General features: G+C 49.0%; 2 protein-coding genes and 1 long non-coding RNA gene across 4 annotated transcripts; 2 read left to right on the top strand and 1 right to left on the bottom strand.

Moving 5' to 3' along the window:
- The first annotated feature begins 1,241 nt into the window (after positions 1 to 1,241).
- On the top strand, positions 1,242 to 2,702 carry LOC125541270 (probable carboxylesterase 18). Its single transcript, XM_048704724.1, has one exon. The coding sequence runs from the start codon at positions 1,481 to 1,483 to the stop codon at positions 2,528 to 2,530; it is 1,050 nt and encodes a 349-aa protein (XP_048560681.1). The 5' UTR covers positions 1,242 to 1,480; the 3' UTR covers positions 2,531 to 2,702.
- A 1,087-nt stretch (positions 2,703 to 3,789) lies between these two features.
- LOC125536359 lies at positions 3,790 to 6,161 on the top strand. 2 transcript variants are annotated; one of them, XR_007295011.1, is made up of 5 exons: positions 3,790 to 4,205; positions 4,284 to 4,488; positions 4,575 to 4,738; positions 5,352 to 5,668; positions 5,855 to 6,161. It is a non-coding gene; the product is annotated as an uncharacterized LOC125536359 (long non-coding RNA). The 2 variants fall into 2 exon arrangements; XR_007295010.1 differs by having other exon boundaries at positions 3,797 to 4,205; positions 4,284 to 4,432; positions 4,513 to 4,738.
- Positions 6,162 to 9,328: 3,167 nt separating this feature from the next.
- LOC125536358 (protein PYRICULARIA ORYZAE RESISTANCE 21-like) lies at positions 9,329 to 11,857 on the bottom strand. The gene is made up of 3 exons (XM_048699556.1): positions 11,701 to 11,857; positions 10,583 to 10,664; positions 9,329 to 10,408 (listed from the first exon to the last, which is right to left on the bottom strand). Exons 1-3 carry the CDS (start codon positions 11,710 to 11,712, stop codon positions 9,618 to 9,620), a joined length of 885 nt encoding a protein of 294 aa, XP_048555513.1. The 5' UTR covers positions 11,713 to 11,857; the 3' UTR covers positions 9,329 to 9,617.
- Positions 11,858 to 20,832: the final 8,975 nt, after the last annotated feature.

The raw sequence follows: 20,832 nt of genomic DNA, 5'->3' as shown, positions 1-20,832 counted from the left end.
CGTCGTAATGGTTATGTCGATGCAAGCTTTGACACTGATCCGGATGACTCTAAGTCACAAACCGGATACGTATTTATATTGAATGGTGGAGCTGTCAGTTGGTGTAGTTCCAAGCAGAGCGTCGTGGCAGGATCTATGTGTGAACCGGAGTACATAGCTGCTTCGGAAGCAGTAAATGAAGGAGTCTGGATGAAGGAGTTCATATTTGATCTAGGTGTAATACCTAGTGCATCGGGCCCAATGAAAATCTTTTGTGACAATACTGGTGCAATTGCCTTGACAAAGGAATCCAGATTTCACAAGAGAACCAAACATATCAAGAGACACTTCAATTCCATCCGCGATCAAGTCAAGGAGGGAGACATAGAGATTTGCAAAATACATACGGATCTGAATGTTGCAGACCCGTTGACTAAGCCTCTCTCATGAGCAAAACATGATCAGCACCAAGACTCCATGGGCGTTAGAATCATTACTATGTAATCTAGATTATTAACTCTAGTGCAAGTGGGAGACTGAAGGAAATATGCCCTAGAGGCAATAATAAAGTTGTTATTTATATTTCCTTATATCATGATAAATGTTTGTTATTCATGCTAGAATTGTATTAACCGGAAACTTAGTACATGTGTGAATACATAGACAAAACAGAGTGTCCCTGTATGCCTCTACTTGACTAGCTCGTTAATCAAAGATGGTTAAGTTTCCTAACCATAGACATGTGTTGTCATTTGATGAATGGGATCACATCATTAGAGAATGATGTGATGGACAAGACCCATCCGTTAGCTTAGCACTATGATCGATTAGTTATATTGCTATTGCTTTCTTCATGACTTATACATGTTCCTCTGACTATGAGATTATGTAACTCCCGAATACCAGAGGAACATCTTGTGTGCTATCAAACGTCACAACGTAACTAGGTGATTATAAATATGCTCTACAAGTGTCTCCGATGGTGTTTGTTGAGTTGGCATGGATCGAGATTAGGATTTGTCACTCCATGTATCGGAGGGGTATCTTTGGTCCCTCTCGGTAATGCACATCACTATAAGCCTTGCAAGCAATATAACTAACGAGTTAGTTACGGGATGATGCATTATGGAACGAGTAAAAGAGACTTACTGGTAACGAGATTGATTACGTCCAAGGCTAAACGTACGCCCTTTGCCTTGGACGTAATCAGCAAATGCACAACAATGCACGCACGGATAGTTTTTTACAGGATTTACGGTCTGGTCTAGCTGGCAGGTTTTCATTGGATAGAAATAAGGTGAGGGAGAGAAGATTAGGTGGGCAAGACCCCGTCAGATTAGTTGGCAAATGCAAGCTTGACACTGAGCTTGAGATTGTTCGGTTCCTCTTTGCGCCAATAGAGTACAGTACAAGAAACACTCGGTGTCTGCTCGTAAACCTTATCGCCACCAAACTCCAAGGACCAAGCGGCACCCGGACGGCCGGAAACTGAGCTGCAGAGATGGCGTCGTCGGATTCTCCGCCGCCGGGGAAGCCCCCTCTGCCGTGGCGGGTGCGCCTGCTCGTGGGCGCAGCCTCATTCCTACACTCCGCGTCCCTCCGCGCCGACGGCACCGTCAACCGCTCCCTCCTCTCCCTGTTCGAACGCACCGTCCCTCCTAGCTCCGCGCCCGATGCCGCCGGCGTTTCGTCCACCGACCACGCCGTCTCCAGCCACCTCCGCGTCCGCCTGTTCGTTCCAGCGCCCGCCGCTAGCGGCAGCCAGAGCCAGCTGCCAGTGGTTGTATATTTCCACGGCGGCGGCTTCGTGTTCCACTCCGTGGCGACGGCCCAGTTCGACGCTCTGTGCCGCCGCCTCGCCGCGTCTATCCCGGCCGTCGTCGCCTCCGTGGACTACCGCCTCGCGCCCGAGCACCGCGCCCCTTCCGCTTACGACGACGGGGAGGCGGCGCTCCGCTGGGCACTCGCCGGCGCCGGGGGCGCCTTGCCGTCTCCCCCCACCGCCGTCTTTGTCGCCGGGGATAGCGCGGGCGGCAACGTCGCCCACCACGTCGCCGCGCGCCTGCAGGGCAGCGTGGCCGGGCTGGTCCTGCTGCAGCCATTCTTCGGCGGCGAGGCGGCGACCGCGTCCGAGCAGCGGCTCCGCCACGCGCCGTTCGGGGCGCCGGAGCGGCTGGCGTGGCTGTGGCGCGCGTTCCTGCCGCCGGGCGCCACGCGGGACCACGAGTCGGCCAACGTGCCGGCCGCGATCCAGCGCGACGGTGCCGCCGCGGGGAGGTGGCGCGCGTTCCCGCCGACGCTGGTGTGCGTGGGCGGGTGGGACGTGCACCAGGACAGGCAAAGGGCGTACGCGCACGCGCTGCGAGCCGCCGGCGCCGAGGAGGTCCGTGTCGCGGAGTTCCCCGACGCCATCCACGCGTTCTACGTGTTCGACGGCTTCCCGGACAGCCAGAGGCTGCTGGCCGACGTGGCCGAGTTCGTGAACCGGCGGGCTGCCGAACACCTCGACGCGCCAGTGAACGACCAGTGTCCACTGTCCACTGGTTCGTAGTTGGTTTGCAGTTCAGTCAGTGTGACTGATTTTTTTTAGAATTTTTGGTAAAGTGTTGATTCTTCGAGCTGTGAGGTGTGTGACGACGGAACTTGAGGCACATGCGATGCACTGATGATGAACATGTCCGGTTCCTAGTGACTGATTGCGTTGCATGGCACGGTGTGGATCGTGTGAACGAGTTGTTCGTTGGTTCTAAAAAACAGGAAATTCGAGTGGACGCAAGCGTCGACAGCGCGATGAACGGCATTCATGGCGCAAACAGGGTCGTGTTTGGTCGTACGTATCGGCGTTCCTGTCATGGAGCAGGCGGCCAGGCACGAGAGGTTCCCGCCCATGCGAACCAGACCGTAATGGTGCGACGACGCGGACAGATCCACTGTACGTTGGCCCCCGATTTGGCGAGTGCCAGCATGGGCCGAGCATCTTGAGCAGTTGAGCTACCAGTCTCCGCTGGAATATCTGAAGAGAATGACACACCGCCCGCCGCGGCATATCCAGCCGGAGCATTCTCGGCGCCCGCGCTTCTGGCCGCCGCGCGCTGGCCCCGCGCCTTGTCGTGGGCGCGCGCCAGTGCACCGCCCCAGTGCCAGAGCGCGCGCCCGTGTCCCGGCAGGCCGGCACAGAGCACGCGTGTGCGCAGTGGCAGCACCGGCACGATGCTGTGTCCGTCCGTGGCTGTGCGATGAGCTGTTCTTCATTGTCAGGCATTCAGGATTTGAATCAACTTCAGATGCATCGAGAATTCAATATAGGATATACAGAAAGATCTCTGCTAAGTGGCTGTCATGAGTTCCTGTCGGGAGATAGCAGCTTGCAGCATCAAGCACCGGAAAAGGAGGCCGACATTTATTCTCAACAGAAGCCTGTTTAGGCCTCCTTTGATTCGGAGGAATTTTATAGGAATTTTTAGAAGATATGATTTTTATAGAATTTTTTTTAGAGCCCTTTAGTTTGTAGGAATAGATTCTTATTCCTACATAGGATTGGTTCCTATCCTACACATTTCATAGGAAAATAAAAATGAGCCTAGACTCAATGGAAAAATTCTTTGGTGTCAATCAAATGACATCCCGTTTCCTATTCCTACTCATAGGATTTGAGTACATGCACATCTCATTTCCTACAAAATTCCTATTCCTATAATAATCTTATCTTATGAACCAAAAGAGGCCTGGGTAGCCGGGGCTTCCGGCCGGAGACATTTGCCTTTCCAACGATACGAGGGCCCAGACCAGCTTTACGCCTCCAAAGGTGAGAGACGCCAGCGGCCTCCTTCCATGATGACCCCTTTCTCTTATGAAAAGCTCGCCGTGTTTTCCCCTGAACATTTAGAAACATTATAGCTGTGCATCCTAGGAGCTCTCTCAGGCCATCACTGATTTTGGCCGTCGAATTGCACATCGTGATCATTCTTGGGCGTCCGATGTGTTCCCTCCCCTCCCCCCCTTTACCCTACGTCTCAACCCCACCTCTCCCAATTTCACCGCTGCTGCCGTCACCGCAAGAGAGAGATGGATATAGGCTACCAAAAATGCGAGGATGGTCGGGGCGAGTCGCGGAACACATCAGGAGTTGAGCCACCCTCAAACCAGTTAGCATCGTCTTCACCTTTGCAGCCAATTCACCATGTTGTCAGCAAGATCTTCCATGATCCGTTCGTTCCACGCTAGAGGTATGATTGGTGCTTCATCTCGGATTTGTGAACAAATAGGTGCCTCCTCTAGATTCATATAGGTTAGGATTTGTGCAGATGAGGGAGGTGGTGGAAAAGGAAGAGCGACGACTCTAGGAGGGGAAGGAGGAGATGGTGACCAGCACGGCTCCTCCGGCCAGGTAGACGCGGGCACTCCGCTTCGAGCATATCGACTTACTTGCGTGGTGGATGAGTCTTCTCCAACGGTGCGCCGAAATCCAAACCCACCTGCGATTTTTTGCCCCTGATTTCCTATTCTTCGGTGAGTAATTTAGGTTGTGTTCAGGTGGTGTTGGGGTTGAGCGCTTGACTCTTCTTGCTCTTGATTATTCGGTTGCTCTGAATTAGTGGGATGCTAATGGCCGCCATAATGATGGAGGCCAAGAAGGGTTTGATGAACAGGGAAAGGGAGAGGGATCAGCTCCCAGTCGGCATGCAGGCCCTGGCCGTCGACGATGACCCTATGTGCCTCAAAGTTCTGATGGTCCTCCTCTGATACTGCCACTATCATGGTTAGAGCCTGCTTGCACTTCATTGTGTATATTTTTATAAGAAACTTCATTATGTTGTATTATTACTCCCACGAGCAACCTCGGTCACCTCATCATCTTCAAGGCCAAGATTGACGCTGCTCCTGCCCTTCAGGCCCTTTGCCATCATGCTCCACTACATCTCCAGAAACAACACTAATCGCACTTGCATTTTCATGTTTTTTTCTATATATTTAGTGGCACTTTTGAATCTTTCATAGCACAAGCATCAGTTTCTTCTTATGCATTCTATGTCACGTGTAGTAGCAGGAGCAAGACAGTGCCTTCTATATCCTGAATTTGCTATTTTCAAATGCTTCATAGCAACGATGAGTTCTCTCTTTGTGCTCACACCATTTGGTGAGAGATTGTAATATGCAACCAAGTAAATGCTAGTGATTTGACTTGGATCTTCAATTGGTTACACATAAAATTGTCTGACCTTCTGTATGTTCTGCGCCTCGTCTTGTGGAAACATCTTGGGTGCTACCTTGGACACTGTCTTGATCTTCAATTTGTTTTGATTCCAGCATAACCTTCCAATTTAAATATTGGCTTCAGCTTATTATGAAAGATTTGACCTTTTCAAATGCAGTCAGGGCCCGGGGGCACTTCTAAATGCTACTGGAAATGTGACGGAGAAGATTATTTCAGTATGCACCGGATAATGGAATCATTTGTGCCATCCAGCAACAACTACTAGGATCTATATTGTCAAAAATATTGTCAGTATGGTGATATGCTTCCTTTGATGGCGGGCTTGCCCATCCTGACAATAAGAACAGTTGCTATTTTGCACAAATACATTTCCAATGAAATCCACATATTTTATTTCTGTATAGCCTTCCTTTGATGGTTTGGTTCAGCCTAAATGTTGGCGCACTATGGAAAATTTGAAGCTCCTCTTTCAAGGTATAGTGGCAGCATCATGACTATGCATTGCTAAGCTCGTGCACTTGCAGCTCTTGCCATTCTTTCATTTTTTGGTCGTATTGGGCTTAGAAAAATATAAAAAATCACACAACTTTCAGTGAGAGCACCAAAACTGCTACTATATTTTCTGAAGTGCTTTCCCATGATTTTGTTGTAATGATTCAGATCCAAGGAATTCAAGGTGCATATCTTCGACAGGCTAAGTGGAATTGCGGCTCATTTACTCATCAACCATAATCTCCCGAGACTTCAGGAAGCACGTCTCCTGTCCTTGTTTTGATTCCAAGCTCTAGGTGCTTTCTGACATACATATTTTCAAATTCCGTCACATAGTCCATGACTATACCGGAATTAGTTAATCCTCTTAGAAATCAAAAAAGAAAAATTTATAGCATAAATGTGTTCTCTATTAAATCTTGTCCTTTTAAACATTGTTGTTTGAATTAATATACATGTAGCATTTATGAAGTCACTTCTTCAGTATACTTGGTTGAAGCCTGATCACAAATTAGTTGAGCCAAACTAATACTCCCTCCTTCCCAAAATATAAGGCGCACATTGACTTTTTTGGTCTTCATCACATAACTTTGACTATAATTTTTACTTATTAGTAAGAAAATAGAATCAGACGATGGTCTGTTTGTTGTACCCATTCAAAAAAATTATAGTTTTTCTCTGTCTACATAAATTAAATTGGGTGCCCTCAATTGTTAAAAGCCTCATTGTATGATTAAGGGTTCATGTAAAGATTAAATTTGTGTGCATGTCCATGACATGGCATTGCATGGTCCTGCTGCAAATTCAAATTGACCTTTAGTTAAGCTTTTCAAGTCAGTCTATACGTAATTTAACGTTACTGCATTATGACTTCATATAGTTAGAGAAAATTCTACCATTTTACCCAAAAAATGACAGGCGTAGCAATGCGTGCCAACATGGTAGTTCTTGTGTGTGACCAGGTCCCAATAATGCTCCTAACTGAGAATGATCCAAATGCAGCCCTTATTATGATTGCCACTGGACACTGTGTTGCTCCCTACCATATACCTAACATGTATGTTCAGCGGAGATCTTCCCAAATTACAGAGTTTGTGGCATGTTTGGCTCTTGGTGTGGTTAATCCCAAAACCTTTTTCATGAAGAATTTTCATACTAACTTAAGGAGCATCCAGATTAGGTTATTACTTACTTCTGAGAGAAGTATCTTTCATAAAAAGGGAAACATTCATGAAACAAATAATTTTAGTCTATTTTAGCATTTTCCATAGTTTATCTGGTCTCCCTGTATTTACAGAAAAATCATATCTCTATCATAAAACATTCAAAATAGACGCCATCAGTGATCTAGTTCTCATATGATTTCGTTCCGCTTTTCGGCTGTATCAGGCTGTGAGCTGATTAAGCTAATCCACGAGTTCTTGTTCCCGGAGGCAGCATGATAATGCACGAGCCTTTTGTGTGTGACCAGCCTGACTGCATGATTGATTGGTTATTTGATTTGATCAGACTTAGCTGATCCACCAGACAAGCAAATCTGACCAACCAACACACGCATAGCCGTACCGAAACACACACCAGAACATCACGCATTGATCAGGACATGCCACACAAATTCTTCACAATTTTAGGCCAACTCCACGCACGACCCCAAATCGGCCACTCGCGTTTGTTTGGGGGTAAACGGGTACAAATTGCGGCCCAACACGCGGAAGCAAACGGACAAATGTCCGTTTCGATCCGCTTTCATTCCATTCCCAACCCAAATTTTGGGTCGCGTTTGTGGCCAAATGGACAACGCACGACGGGCGGGGGGCGCGCCCTTGTCCTTCCCTAGCCCACCTGTCAGAGACACAACCCCATTTCTTCCTCCCCCTTTCGTCGCTCCGCCCTCGGCCCCTCGCCATCGCCGCCGCCATGCCCGTCTCACCACCTTGCTTTGCCCGTCGGTGGAGCAGCCCCTTTTCTTCCTCCCCAGTCGTCGCTCTGCCCTTCGCCCGCGGTCGTCCACCTTGCTGCGAACCAACGGCCTCGACGTGCCCTTTCCGACCGTGTCTACACCACGCCCGCAAGGTGTTCGACGCTTTGCTTGCAAGGTACCATGGATAGCGGAGATGAGTACTTCTTTCACAACTTCATTTGTTCATCGGATGATTCGTCCTTGGACGATGAGAACATCGTGGTGGCAGCATTGGTCGTCCATGACCATATCAGTAGGATGCGGCCTCGGTTCAGGGGATCAATCCCCGGGAATGCCTTGGCCTTGAACCGCAATAGGGAGAAACGACACCACCTCCTCTATTCCGATTACTTTGAGAGCACCGCACTCTATAAACCGCATCAAATTTGTCGCCGCTTCCGAATGAGGAGGCATGTGTTCAATCGTATTCGGGAAGGAGTGGTTGCATATGACCCGTACTTTGAATGCAAAGAGGATGCCATTGGCAAGCTTGGCTTCTCTTATCAGAAAATGCACTGCGGCTATTCGCATGCTTGCATATGGAATTCCCGGTGATCTTGTGGATGAGTATGTGCGTATGAGTGAGTCCACATGTCTCCTCTCAATGTATAGTTTGTGCAAGACCGTGGTGGCAGTGTTCGGTCCTGAATACCTAAGAAAACCAAATGTCGTTGATATAGAGAGGTTGTTGACGATTAATGCCGAGAGGGGCTTTTCGGGCATGCTTGGTAGTATCGATTGTATGCGCTGGAAGTGGAAGAACTGTCCATTTGCTTGGCAGGAGCAGTAAAAGGGACATGTGAAAGGTGCCACTGTCATACTTGAAGCTGTGGCTTCACAAGATCTGTGGATATGACATTCTTTCTTCGGCATGGCTGGTTCTCACAATGATATTAGTGTTCTTCAGCATTCTCCAGTGTTTGCAAGGCTTGCAGAAGGCCAGTGCCTGAAGGTCAACTTTGAGTTCAATGGCCACCATTACAACAAAGGATATTATCTAGCTGATGGTCCACTCTTGTGAAGACCATACCCAATCCGCAAGGAGAGAAGAGATAGAGGTTTGCCCAAATGCAGGAAAGATGTGGAGCGTGCATTCGGTGTGCTTCAGTCTTGATGGGGTATTGTTTGAAACCCTGCATTGACATGGAGCACTCAGAATCTTTGGGAGGTGATAAATGCTTGAGTGATTACACACAACATGATCGTTGAGGATAAGCGTGATAGCAGTATCTACGACCAAGAGTTTGATTTCCAGGGTGAGATGTTGAGCCTGAGCACTCACCTCCTGCAACCTTTGAACAGTTTGTCCAATTTCATCGTGAGTTGCGTGATCGGAACACTCATACGTAGTTGCAAGATGACTTGGTTGAGTATATGTGGAATCACATTAACCATTAATAGATCTATCGGTTTAATCTCTTTTCGTGTGCACAAATTTAAGTGGTTTTGTAAGGCTCTGATATTTCTAAAACATTAAATGAATTGTAATAAAATACTATTTTAAACATATGTTTGACAGAACGAGTCTATTTGAGGTCGTGCGTGGTAGTTGCCCTCAGCTCACGAGAACAGAGCCGCTGTGTTTTGTGTGCGAGTGTTCATAACATCACATTGATTTGATCAAGTGTGCACATGATCATCGCACGTTCGAGATCGGAATTAAGAGTAGTCAACTCGTTCCATCCAAATAAACTACAGTACTTAATTACTGGTATAAATATATTCATTCATGACAAGAACCAACTAAGGAAACAAGCTAGGCACCAGGAACACAACAGCACAACTTCTCTGTCACATGCACAACTCAACGCCTAATTAGACATAAACAAGAACCCACGACACGGAAGGAAGAAAGAAAAGGAAAATTTTAACCGCAGGCCATGAGTGAGTACGGGAGAGTGACCACACAACTGATGACTGATGCCCGATGCCTGATTGCTCTGCCTCTGTCCATGGCGCGTCGCCTGCCGATCACATGACGCTGCACCCGGCGTTGGGGTCCTCGCCGCAGTACGGCTGCTGCTGCTGCTGCTGCTGCGGGTAGTACGGCTGCCGGTTGCCGTGGTACCACCCCTGGTGGTCGTGCACCGGCACGCCGTAGTACCCGCCGGCCGGCACGGGCGGCCTGCAGCACTGGCACCCCCCGCCGCACCCACCGCCGCAGCCCCCGCCGTAGTACGACGGCTGGCCGTACGGCGTCGGGTCGTAGCTGTAGGACATGGGCCCGGCCGGCGCCGGCCAGATGGACGGCACGGCCACCCCCTGCGCGGCCACGGGCGGCGCCATCATCGGCGGTGGCTGGGGCCCGCCCCCGCCCTGCTGCTTGGCCTGCTTCATCTTCTCCAGGAGCGGGCCGAGGTCGGCCATGCTCATGCCGGGCGGCAGCGGCGGCATGGCCTTGCCGGGCTTCGCGTCCGTGGCCGGCGGCGCGTCGTCGAACTTGACCTTCTTCTCCGGCTTGGCGGCCGCGGCGTCCTTGGGCTTCTCCTTGTCGGCCTTCCCGCCGCCGTCCTTGGGCTTCTCCGCCTTCCCACCATCCTTCTCGGCCTTGCCGGCGTCCTTGGGCGCCTTCTGCTTCTCGCCGCCGCCGCCGCCGCCGTCCTTGTCCGCCTTCTGCTCCTTGCCATTGACATGCATCTCCTTGATCACCCGGCCGGCCTCGCAGCAGAGCTTCCGGCACAGCTTGTCGGGGTCGAACGGCCCGGACACCGTCACGGAGTTGCTCTTCTCGTCGAAGGAGATGGTCTTGATGTTCATCTTGTCTGCACAACACGATCCATGCACGGTCAGCCCATGAGGTTGACGACGCTGGCCCGCCCACCGTAACTTCGCATGTACGTGGGCACGCGTGTCAGCGGCGGTCCGCCACGAGGCCATAGCGGCTTCTCTGCATGGGTGATTGACTGATCTGTGACGGACGGGAGTTAATAGGTTACCTTGGATCTTGCAGAGGACCTTCCTCATCTTCCTGTAGCATCGCGCGCATTCAAGGTCAACTTTGAGGACAACCGTGGAGATCTGCGACGAGATCGAGGGGGGTTAAATGAAGGTAAATGCAGCTGAGTATTAGAAGTAGATCCAGGTGTGAGTCTCACACTTGACAATTGTTAATTCAGAGTTAACTGTACCTAATAGGAGTACCAGGCTGAGCTATATACTGTGCCTTCCAGAAGGAAGGACTCGCTGTGTCACTCACATGCTCAGATTATAGTTGGAAAATTCTTAATTTTCTCATCAGAAGAGAACCAACTGCCGCCAATTCTTCAGCCAGTGCGTTTACAAATTACAGATGACCTCCTTAAATATTCGACTCAATGCTTGTTACAGTTTACCGGTGGTAGTATTAATCCATTAACTGTCCTAACACTGAATATTGGAGCAAAGCGTTTCATCACAACAAATTCAGTGGGAAAACTTGTGGCACTGAAATGTGAAACAAACGCATCTATTATGAGAAAACGACGGGCTTTTGTGCTCGTTTTCCAGTTTGGTTCAGAGGATGATGTTGAAATCAGTTGGCAACGAAAAGGGAAACGCGCGTTGATCTTGGCAGCAAAGCGGTGGGTGAAAAGGAAAGGAGTGACATCACACGCAGAAAATAGGGACGGGAGTTTGTGGTCAGAGCCCGAGAGATATATTTTTTTTCGAGAATGAGCCCGAGAGATATTTGCTTGCTGCGCACTTCATTTCTCATGGCGTTTCTGGTTTGAGTGCTCGGCACTCCGACGACTTGTGGGGATTCAGACGAAAACATGGCGTCGCGTCGTTCATGAAGCCACTGTCGATCTCTAACGAAGATGACAGTTGGTTTGGACAAGAGGAGCCGAGATCAGCTTCGTTGCCAAGTGAACTAGTGAAGAGCGGCGAACACAGAAGCGGAACATAGATCAATGGCATAAACTAGGGAAGAGGGCCTACGAATTTCAAAGAAACGAACTCTCGGGCCGGACGAAATTCAGAGTGCGGATCGCGCGCGCACCCACCCCACCCCACGCACGCGGTGAATCGAGAGGGGAACCGGGGAGAAGCAGGCTAGGCCAGGCGTTGTTGTTACCTTGTCCGCCATGGCAATGGCGCCGCCTGAGGCGTGGTCGTCACCTTCAGCCTTCAGAGGAGGCCTGTGCTCTGCTCTGGGGTGAGTGAGGGAGAGAGAGAGAGAGGAGGATGAGGGAAGAAATATGAGAAGACCGGTGGTGGGTGCGGCGTTTTAAGAGGGCCGCGCACGCACAGGCGCAGGCGCAGGCGCGGGCACCAACCAACCCTGGCGGCACACCGACGGGCGGGCCCTCCGGTCCTCTTTGACCCGACCCGTATTAGCTGTGCGGCATGTGGGAGTACGTACACGCACATTTTGTCAGTCTAGTCGGTGGGCTGTGCCTCTCCCGCCTGCGTCGGGCACGCACCGGCACCACCACCTGCCGCGCCAAATCAAATCACCCAGCCCACTTCTAGACCCAGAGAAATGACAAACGGCGAACACCCACCTCCAGCACCGCTCTACACGAATACTACGCACAAAGGCGTTCATAATAATGCTACTGATGATACTGACTACGCTCCACTTGCTAGTGTCACTAGAGCAGGTCGAGCGAGTGACGTTCAGTGGTGGCAAGTGAACCGCTAGTGATGTGTGCTGCGTTTTTGTTGTCTAGCCAGCGCCAGCGCCAGCCCTGGGGAGCGGGGCCGTCTGCTCCATGCGGCCAGCCAGGCTTGTCAGCACCAGAGGCACAGCCAAGCCAGGCGGCCGCCGATTTCGACACCTCACCGGCACGCGTGACACGATCACGCTCCTGCTGCCACGGCGACAGTGCACCGGGGGCAAGTGTGCACCCGGCGGGTGCAAAAAAATGCCGATAGATAAACGGAGGTGGCTGGAGCACCATGTCAGCAGCAAAGAAAACTAAGGAGATTTTGGGCGCGACATTTCACCGGACTCCTCCTGCGCGAGAGGCCTGGGCGCTCTGGTGCTGCGGCGCAGGGAGCACGCTGCTTGTCTTGCTCAATTGGCTCTGGGAAATCTCTGCGTGGGGTTAAGTTTCTGGTGATAATTTTACTGCTAGCTAATGGGCTGTAGATAGAGGCGAACGTGATTGGATTATTGGATTAGGCCACCAACCAGAGGAGTTATTTAATAAATAATGGTGGTACGTTAGGAGTAGTGCCTTTTGATCGATCATACGCACGGCGATCTTCGGCGGGCGAAATGGCCTTTTCCCTCCAAAGTGCTGCACAACTCATGTGCAATTCATCGTGAGCTCGCCAGAAAACAACGCTGGGAACCTTCCGATGTCATTGCCACTTCCCTTCCAAAGCAAGATGCCACCGGAGACGGCTGCAGCCAGGAATGGGTGTAGTTTCCGACGCTCCGTGGATGCCCCCCTCACATGGAGAAAAATCCAAACAATCATTCGCTGATCCTTAAACTGAGAGAGAAAACTGTGTGGTAGTACGAGCAATGCTGCCAGAACCCGGTGCCGGCTAACGTGCAGTCTGCAAGCGGGGCGAGATGCAAAACCGTTCGCCATGTGTGGCGGTGGCGGCCAGGCCATGGCTAAGCGAGGGCCAACCACCGGGCGAGCTTGCGGGGATAGGATCGTGGCGGCGGCGTGCACGTATGCGCCTGTTCTCATGGCGTTTGCGCCTGCGTGCCACCTACCGGACATGTGCCTCGCGGGCATTTTTCATTTCCCTCGCCCGTGATGGGTTTGTGTCGGTGCTTCGGCCTGTCGCGTTACAGGTGTGAATGAACGTTTGAGAGCGCGTATGCAAACAAATACTTCCTACGTTCCTAAATACTCTAAAACATGTCTATATATATTCGTATGTAGTTTATTTTAAAATCTACAAAGACTTACATTTAGGAACCGAGGGAGTACTTATATAGCTTCGGCCTCTCGTGATCGCTACTTCAGTAGAGTCGTTGTATCAAATAGATGATAGATGATACCCAGCGCGTTGCTGCGGTAACTTTGTTAAAAAAAATGTGTAAATAGTTGCTAAAAAATAACTAAATTCAATGAAAACAAAATATAAGCCTGGAAATCAATAAAGAAAGTCTCTAAAAATATAATTAAAACTTTTGAATTACTGTGAAAAATATCATTTCGAACAAAAATATGAAGGATGACTAGAATGCATGTATGATGTGGCATCGTTACAAGCATAGACTAATGCAAACATAAATTGTCTCCCCCCTTAATTAATGAATGAGGCAAATCTTTTGCTTTGCGTTAAAAAACATAAATTGTAATTTACAAGTTTGCTTATGTGTTAGATTGTGCATGGTTTAGTGAGAGAGAAGACTTAAATGCACGACCTTAGTGGGACGTCGAGGTGAACACTTTGCATGTTGAGATAATTAGGCTATTTTTTTAAGAATGTAAGATTTGATCGCCATAATAATCATTACAATGATTTTGATCGACACTTTAGCAGAGTCAATATTACGCACTCCATCGCAATAGCTTTTGGAGTGTGGTCTAAACCAAGCCCGCGAGGCTTCATATTTGAGGGTTGAGCAAGGCGATATTGCAGGTCCTTCAACCGTTCAAATATTAGCATAATGGTGAACCAACATATGATTGGATGGTTAGAAGGATAAAGGTATTCTTAGCCCATCAGGGTTTAAATCCTAAACCTAGCACTTCTGCTTGTATTTTTTTGCCTTTATTTCACGCTTCCTGGCGATGTTTGTTCAATGAGAAGAGATGTTTCCGTCCACTACGAGGCGCCAATGATGACTTTGTCAATTTCAAGATGTTGTAGTATCTCGCATGTGCTCAAAATGATAAGGTGTATGTGAATGTGTCCATATGAATAAGTGTATGTACGTGTTGTGAGCACATGTGATTGTATTGTGTTAAGAAACTATTAGCTTCCCGCAAAAAAGCGTAATGTACATTTTAAGATGCACGCTCCCTTGTGTCCCCTCTCACATTCCTGTGTGGCATTCGTTTGATCCCAACTCTGCCCTTGGACCGTTCTTGGACCTCCAACGCGTCGTCGCAGCCCCATGCCTTTTTTTCGTCGTCTGATAGCGCTATCCCTTCCATCGCGCGACCTCAAGGTAAATTTATCTAACCTTTTTCTTGCGGATTTTGTTTAGCGGCTAATAGTTTCGTGTAAATGACATAAGATTCGCATCATGTGTAGACGAATCTGATGGCCGAGCAAATGTTTTTTGATGATTCCTGGTCGGAGTCAAGCTCCAAGTTCAAGGATTAAATGATGGGTGGTGAAGAGGATGAGACAATATTGATGGTTGCTAAATGGGTAGGATGAACCGGAAAGAAGAGGAAGCGTCCATGGCCACATGTTGGTCGTGCGATATTTCGTGGGAACAGAATCGAAGGCCACGACTAGCTCATGAAAGATTACTTTTTGCCGGGTTTTACATTTCTTGTGTACGTGTTCCCGCGACGCTTCATGACCGAACGAATGTTTTCTACAAATTGCTGACAACATGGAAGCCACTGATCCGGTTTCCTGAAAATGGAGAAATGTCATCCGTCTCCTGGGTTTTTCCACTTCTCGAAAGGTGTCTCTGCGACATTTCGGATGCCTGCATATGACTCTCCTATGGATCATGGGATGACACTCTTCGAATGGCCTAAGATACAATCATAAAGTGAAATGAAAATGTTCGCTAAAACTGTGGTGAGCGTTTATGAAGATCGGTATCTGCGAGTACCAAACGCAAAGGATATGATCAGACTTCTAGCGATGCATGATGCAGAATCCTGACGTCGGCCAATACGGAATGCCGGCTGCCACCGCTGCCCCTCCCTTCATCGTACTCGAGCACCGCACTGCCATCCTCGAGTTCCCGCAACCATCTCTGAGCGCCGTGTAGCTGTCCCCAAGCTCATGTCATTGTCCCCGAGCACGACACTGCCTTCCCTCCAGTCCGATTCCGTCATCACTGCGTCGTCCCCGCCGAGTTCTTCCCCGTCGTCAGATCCACCTCCCGGCCCCTCCGCAATCAGATCATCATGTTTCTTGTGGTTTTCAAATTCTATAGCACTAGTTACAAGGCTGCTGGAAAAATGATACATCTCCAACGTATCTACTTTTTCTCACGCTTTTCCTCTTGTTTTGGACTTTAATTTACATGATTTGAATGAAACTAATCTCGGACTGACGCTGTTTTCAGCAAAACTGCCATGGTGTTGTTTTTGTGCAGAAATAAAAGTTTTCGGAATGGAACGAAACTTTGTGAGGATTTTTTATATCAATAATAAGAATTTCTGGAGCCAAGACCTGGCGGAGAGGGGCACCTGGGTGGGCACAACCCACCAGGGCACGCCCAGGTGGGTTGTACCCACCTGGTGGCCCCGCAGACGACCCCCCTGATACTATAAAATCACATATTTTCAGAAAAAATAGGGAGAAAGAATTATCGCGATCCACGAGACGGAGCCGCCGCCAAGCCCTGTTCTTCCTTGGGAGGGCAGATCTGGAGTCCGTTTGGGGCTCCAGAGAGGGGGATCTTCGTTCTTCGTCATCACCAACCCATCTCCATCGCCAATTCCATGATGCTCCCACCGGGAGTGAGTAATTCCTTCGTAGGCTCGCTGGTCGGTGAGGAGTTTGATGAGATTCATCATGTAATCGAGTTAGTTTTGTTAGGGCTTGATCCCTAGTATCCACTATGTTCTTAGATTGATGTTGCTATGACTTTGCTATTCTTAATGCTTGTCACTTTGGGCCCGGGTGCCATGAACTCAGATCTGAACCGTTTATGAATTCATCATTATATCCATGTTTTAGATTCGATCTTGCAAGTTATAGTCACCTACTACAGTTATGATCCGACAACCCCGGAGTGACAACAACCGGGCCCACACTCGGTGATGATCGTAGTTTGACGAGTTCATGTATTCACTATGTGTTAATGCTTTGTTCTGGTTCTCTATTAAAAGGAGGCCTTAATATCCCTTAATTTCCAATATGGACCCCACTGTCACGGGAGGGTAGGACAAAAGATGTCATGCAAGTTCTTTTAATAAAGCATGTGTGACTATTTACGGAATACATGCCTACATTATATCGATGAACTGGAGCTAGTACCGTATCGCCCTAGTTTATAACTTTCACATGATGAATATCATCCAACAAGTCACCGATCCAATGCCTACGAATTTATTTATATTGATTTTGCTAAGTTACTACTGCTATCATCACTGTTACACTTGCTACAAAATTACTGCTATCACTGTTACTGTTACTATTGCTGTTGTCACTACTATCAAAACTATCAAACTACTTTGCTACTGATCACTTTGCTGCAGATAATTAATCTCCAGGTGTGGTTGAATTGACAACTCAGCTGCTAATACCTTCAAATATTCTTTGGCTCCCCTTGTGTCGAATCTATAAATTTGGGTTGAATACTCTACCCTCGAAAACTGTTGCAATCCCCTATACTTGTGGGTTATCAAGACCTTTTTCTGGCGCCGTTGCCGGGGAGCATAGCTATATTTGTTGAGTCACTTGGGATTATTATCATATTATCACTATGAAGAATTTGAAGGATCCAAAGACTAAGATTTATCCCTCAAAGACGAGGGGAGGTAAGGAACTGCCATCCAATTCTGCTTTAGATTCACCTTCTGTTATGAGAAAACTTGCAACACCACCACATGCTATTAATTATGATATGTCGCAAGTTATTGATGATGCTACTTCTGCTATGAATGATGCTTATGATGATGCTAGTACCTTGCTTGATAACGATGATGTGCCACTTGGTGAATTTCTTGATAAACAAATTGCTAGAGTTATACAACATGATGTTGTTGAATCTAACGATGAGCTTGAAACTAAATCTCCTGAAACACCTGCTAGAGCTAGCCTTCCTAGATATGAATTGCCTAAGGCACCAGAAGGTTATGTTATGAGTGAAGAAACAACTAGAGATATTCTTGCTTGTAATGATAGAGATGATCTAGAGAAATTATTACACAAGTATAAAAAATCTCTGAATGCTAGAATGAAATGTGATCCTAAGTTTGCTACTTCACCTATATTTATTGATGATAAGGATTATGAATTCTCTGTCAATCCAGAGTTAATTACTTTGGTTGAATCTGATCCTTTCCATGGCTATGAAACTGAAACTGTTGTGGCACATCTTAGTATCTTACTAAGTTGAATGACATAGCCATCCTTTTTACTCCTGATGAGAAAACTCGCTATTACTTTATTCTCAAATTATTTCCTTTCTCATTAAAGCGTGATGCTAAAGCTTAGTACAATACTCTTGCTCCTGGTTGTGTGCGTTGAGGGAGTCCTGGACAAAGGGGTCCTCGGGCGTCCGGCCTGTTGGACATGGGCCGGACTGTTGGGCTATGAAGATACTGTTGGGGAACGCAGTATTTCAAAAAATTTACCTACGATCACGCAAGATCTATCTAGGAGATGCATAGCAACGAGAGGGGAGAGTGTGTCTAAGTACCATCATAGATCGAAAGCGAAAGCGTTTAGTAACGCGGTTGATGTAGTCGAACGTCTTCGCGATCCAACCGATCCAAGTACCGAACGCACGGCACCTCCGCGATCTGCACACGTTCAACTCGGTGACGTCCCTTGAACTCTTGATCCAGTTGAGGCCGAGGGAGAGTTTCGTCAGCACGACGGCGTGGTGGCGGTGATGATGAAGTTACCGACGCAGGGCTTCGCCTAAGCACTACGACAATATGACCAAGGTGGAAAACTATGGAGGGGGGCACCGCACACTGCTAAAGATCAACTTGTGTGTCTATGGGGTGCCCCCTCCCCCATATATAAAGGAGGGGAGGAGGAGGAGGGCCGACCTCAAGGGGCGCGCCCAAAGGGGGGATTCCTACTCCTAGTAGGAGTAGGTTTCCCTCTTTCCTAGTCCAAGTAGGAGAAGAAGGAAGGAGAGGGAGAGGGAGAAGGAAAGAGGGGGGCGCCGCCCCCTCCTAGTACAATTCGGACCAGCCCATGGGGGGGCGCGAGGCCACCCTTTGAGGCCCTTCTCTCCTTTCCGGTATGGCCCATTAAGGCCCACTACTTCCCCCGGCGAATTCCCGTAAATCTCTGGTACTTCAAAAAATACCCGAATCACTCGGAACATTTCCGATGTCCGAATATAGCCTTCCAATATATCAATCTTTACGTCTCAGCCATTTCGAGACTCCTCGTCATGTCTGTGATCTCATCCGGGACTCCGAACAACCTTCGGTACATCAGATCATATAACTCATAATACAAATCATCATCGAACGTTAAGCGTGCGGACCCTACGGGTTCGAGAACTATGTAGACATGACCAAGACAGATCTCCGGTCAATAACCAATAGCAGAACCTGGATGCTCATATTGCCTCCTACATATTCTACAAAGATCTTTATCGGTCAAACCGCATAACAAGATACGTTGTTCCCTTTGTCATCGGTATGTTACTTGCCCGAGATTCGATTGTCGGTATCATCATACCTAGTTCAATCTCGTTACCGGCAAATCTCTTTACTCGTTCCATAATGCATCATCCCACAACTAACTCATTAATCACATTGCTTGCAAGGCTCATAGTGATGTGCATTACCGAGAGGGCCCAGAGATACCTCTCTGATACACGGAGTGACAAATCCTAATCTCAGTCTATGCCAACTCAACAAACACCATCGGAGACACTTGTAGAGCATCTTTTGTGACGCCCCAAGACCGGAGCTGCAGACGCCTTCCATGTTTTTCCGAGTTTCGTCGTGTAAGTTGTTGGTTTGTTGCATTCATCATTGCATCATTTGCATTGGATCATGTCATCATGTCATTTTTTTAACTCAACTAAATAAAATGCATACATCTTTGATCTATTTAAATCGAGGGAAGGGTGACTTCTCTTTATAATATATCATCCCGATAGTAGGGAGCTATATTAAAATATTTCTTTAATTTGAAATTCACCGTAACACACTTGCAAAATCCCAATGCCTTTGTTATCACAACTCTTGGCCTCTAACTTTGCTATTTTTTCCTTTCTCCATTTTCCGGAGCTCCACCTAAAATCCGAACATTTTTGGACCTTTCCTAACCCTCACTTCCTATTCAAACCATTTGATTTTAAATCAAATGAGTTTGAATTTAAACTTAAAAAAATGCCCACTCCATTTTTCTTGGAACATGCACATTTTTGCGAGTCCGGGAAATTTATCCCCGTGCCCAAACTCTTTCTCTACCCTTTTCTTTTCTTCCCTTTTCTTCCTCTTTTTCTGCTGTTTTTGAATAGAGTAAATAGAGGGAGAGCAGAGCCCAGTTGGCCACTTGGGCCTCCCCACCCCAGACCGGCCCAAACCTTCCTGGCCCAGCTGACCCTACCTAATCCTAGCACTCCCGCATCGCTACTCCCTTTTTCCCTCGTTCCCTCACCGCCGCCAGATGCCGTCTCCCCCGCTCGATTCCTTCCTCCCTCCTGTGCGTGCGCGTCAGAGAGAGACAGGGAGAGAGTAGCGCTGCACCAGGGTCGCCCCCTCATCCTCTCAATCTCGCTGCCTCTCCTTCCCTCGTCCTCCTCCCGACCGCTCCACGCCAAGATTAGCGCCTCGCTCCGCCGCCTAGCACAGCCACCGCTGCCTCTCCCGTACGCCGCGCTAGACCTCCCGCGCCGCCTCTCCTCTTGCTTCTCCTCGCAGAGCACCCCCGCGCCTTGGCCTCCTTCTTCCTCGACTCCAGCTGCCCCTGCCGGCGACCAGTAGGCCGCTGCCGTCCATCTCCTCCGCCTGGAGACTGCGCAGCCGCGAGCTCAAAGCTCCGCCCCGGAGCTGATCGGCCCCGCGGCCCTGGCCTCCGTCCCCGTGCCGAACCTCCATGCCCGCAGCAGCGCCCCCAATGCCTCCTCGTCCCTGCACAGCCCGTGAGGCACCGGCCTCCTCTGCTTCGCGCCTCCTGAGCAGCGTCCAGGAGCCCGAGCTCCATCTTCTACGCCGCGTCCCAGCGAGAGGAGCTCGCTGCTCGAGCATGCACGAAGAACCATGGCGCCCTCCCGAGCACCTCCCGTGCGTGCCTACTCGTCCTTGTCAGCCATCCGCGAGAAGTTTTGGCATGGCCATGATCGAGAACCCCGAGCATTTTGTTGTCTCTGTGCACCTTCGTTCCTGGAGTTTTGGACCGTCAAGACTTGCTACCGAGACAGGAACCGCCGCAAGATGTTTCAGAGATCGCCAAG

Source organism: Triticum urartu, chromosome 2 (genome assembly GCF_003073215.2).
Source record: "Triticum urartu cultivar G1812 chromosome 2, Tu2.1, whole genome shotgun sequence".
Classification (NCBI taxonomy): Eukaryota; Viridiplantae; Streptophyta; class Magnoliopsida; order Poales; family Poaceae; genus Triticum; species Triticum urartu.
Note: the sequence above shows the minus strand (reverse complement) of the source record. Positions and strands in the feature narration are given on the sequence as shown.

What these genes read in the sequence shown, in the direction of transcription:
- LOC125541270 (XM_048704724.1), top strand. Translation starts at nt 1,481, where the DNA reads ATGGCGTCGTCGGATTCTCCGCCGCCGGGGAAGCCCCCTCTGCCGTGG.
- LOC125536358 (XM_048699556.1), bottom strand. An exon ending in GGTCCTCTGCAAGATCCAAG is followed by an intron (nt 10,409 to 10,582) that starts GTAACCTATTAA and finishes CGTGTTGTGCAG; the next exon opens with ACAAGATGAACATCAAGACC.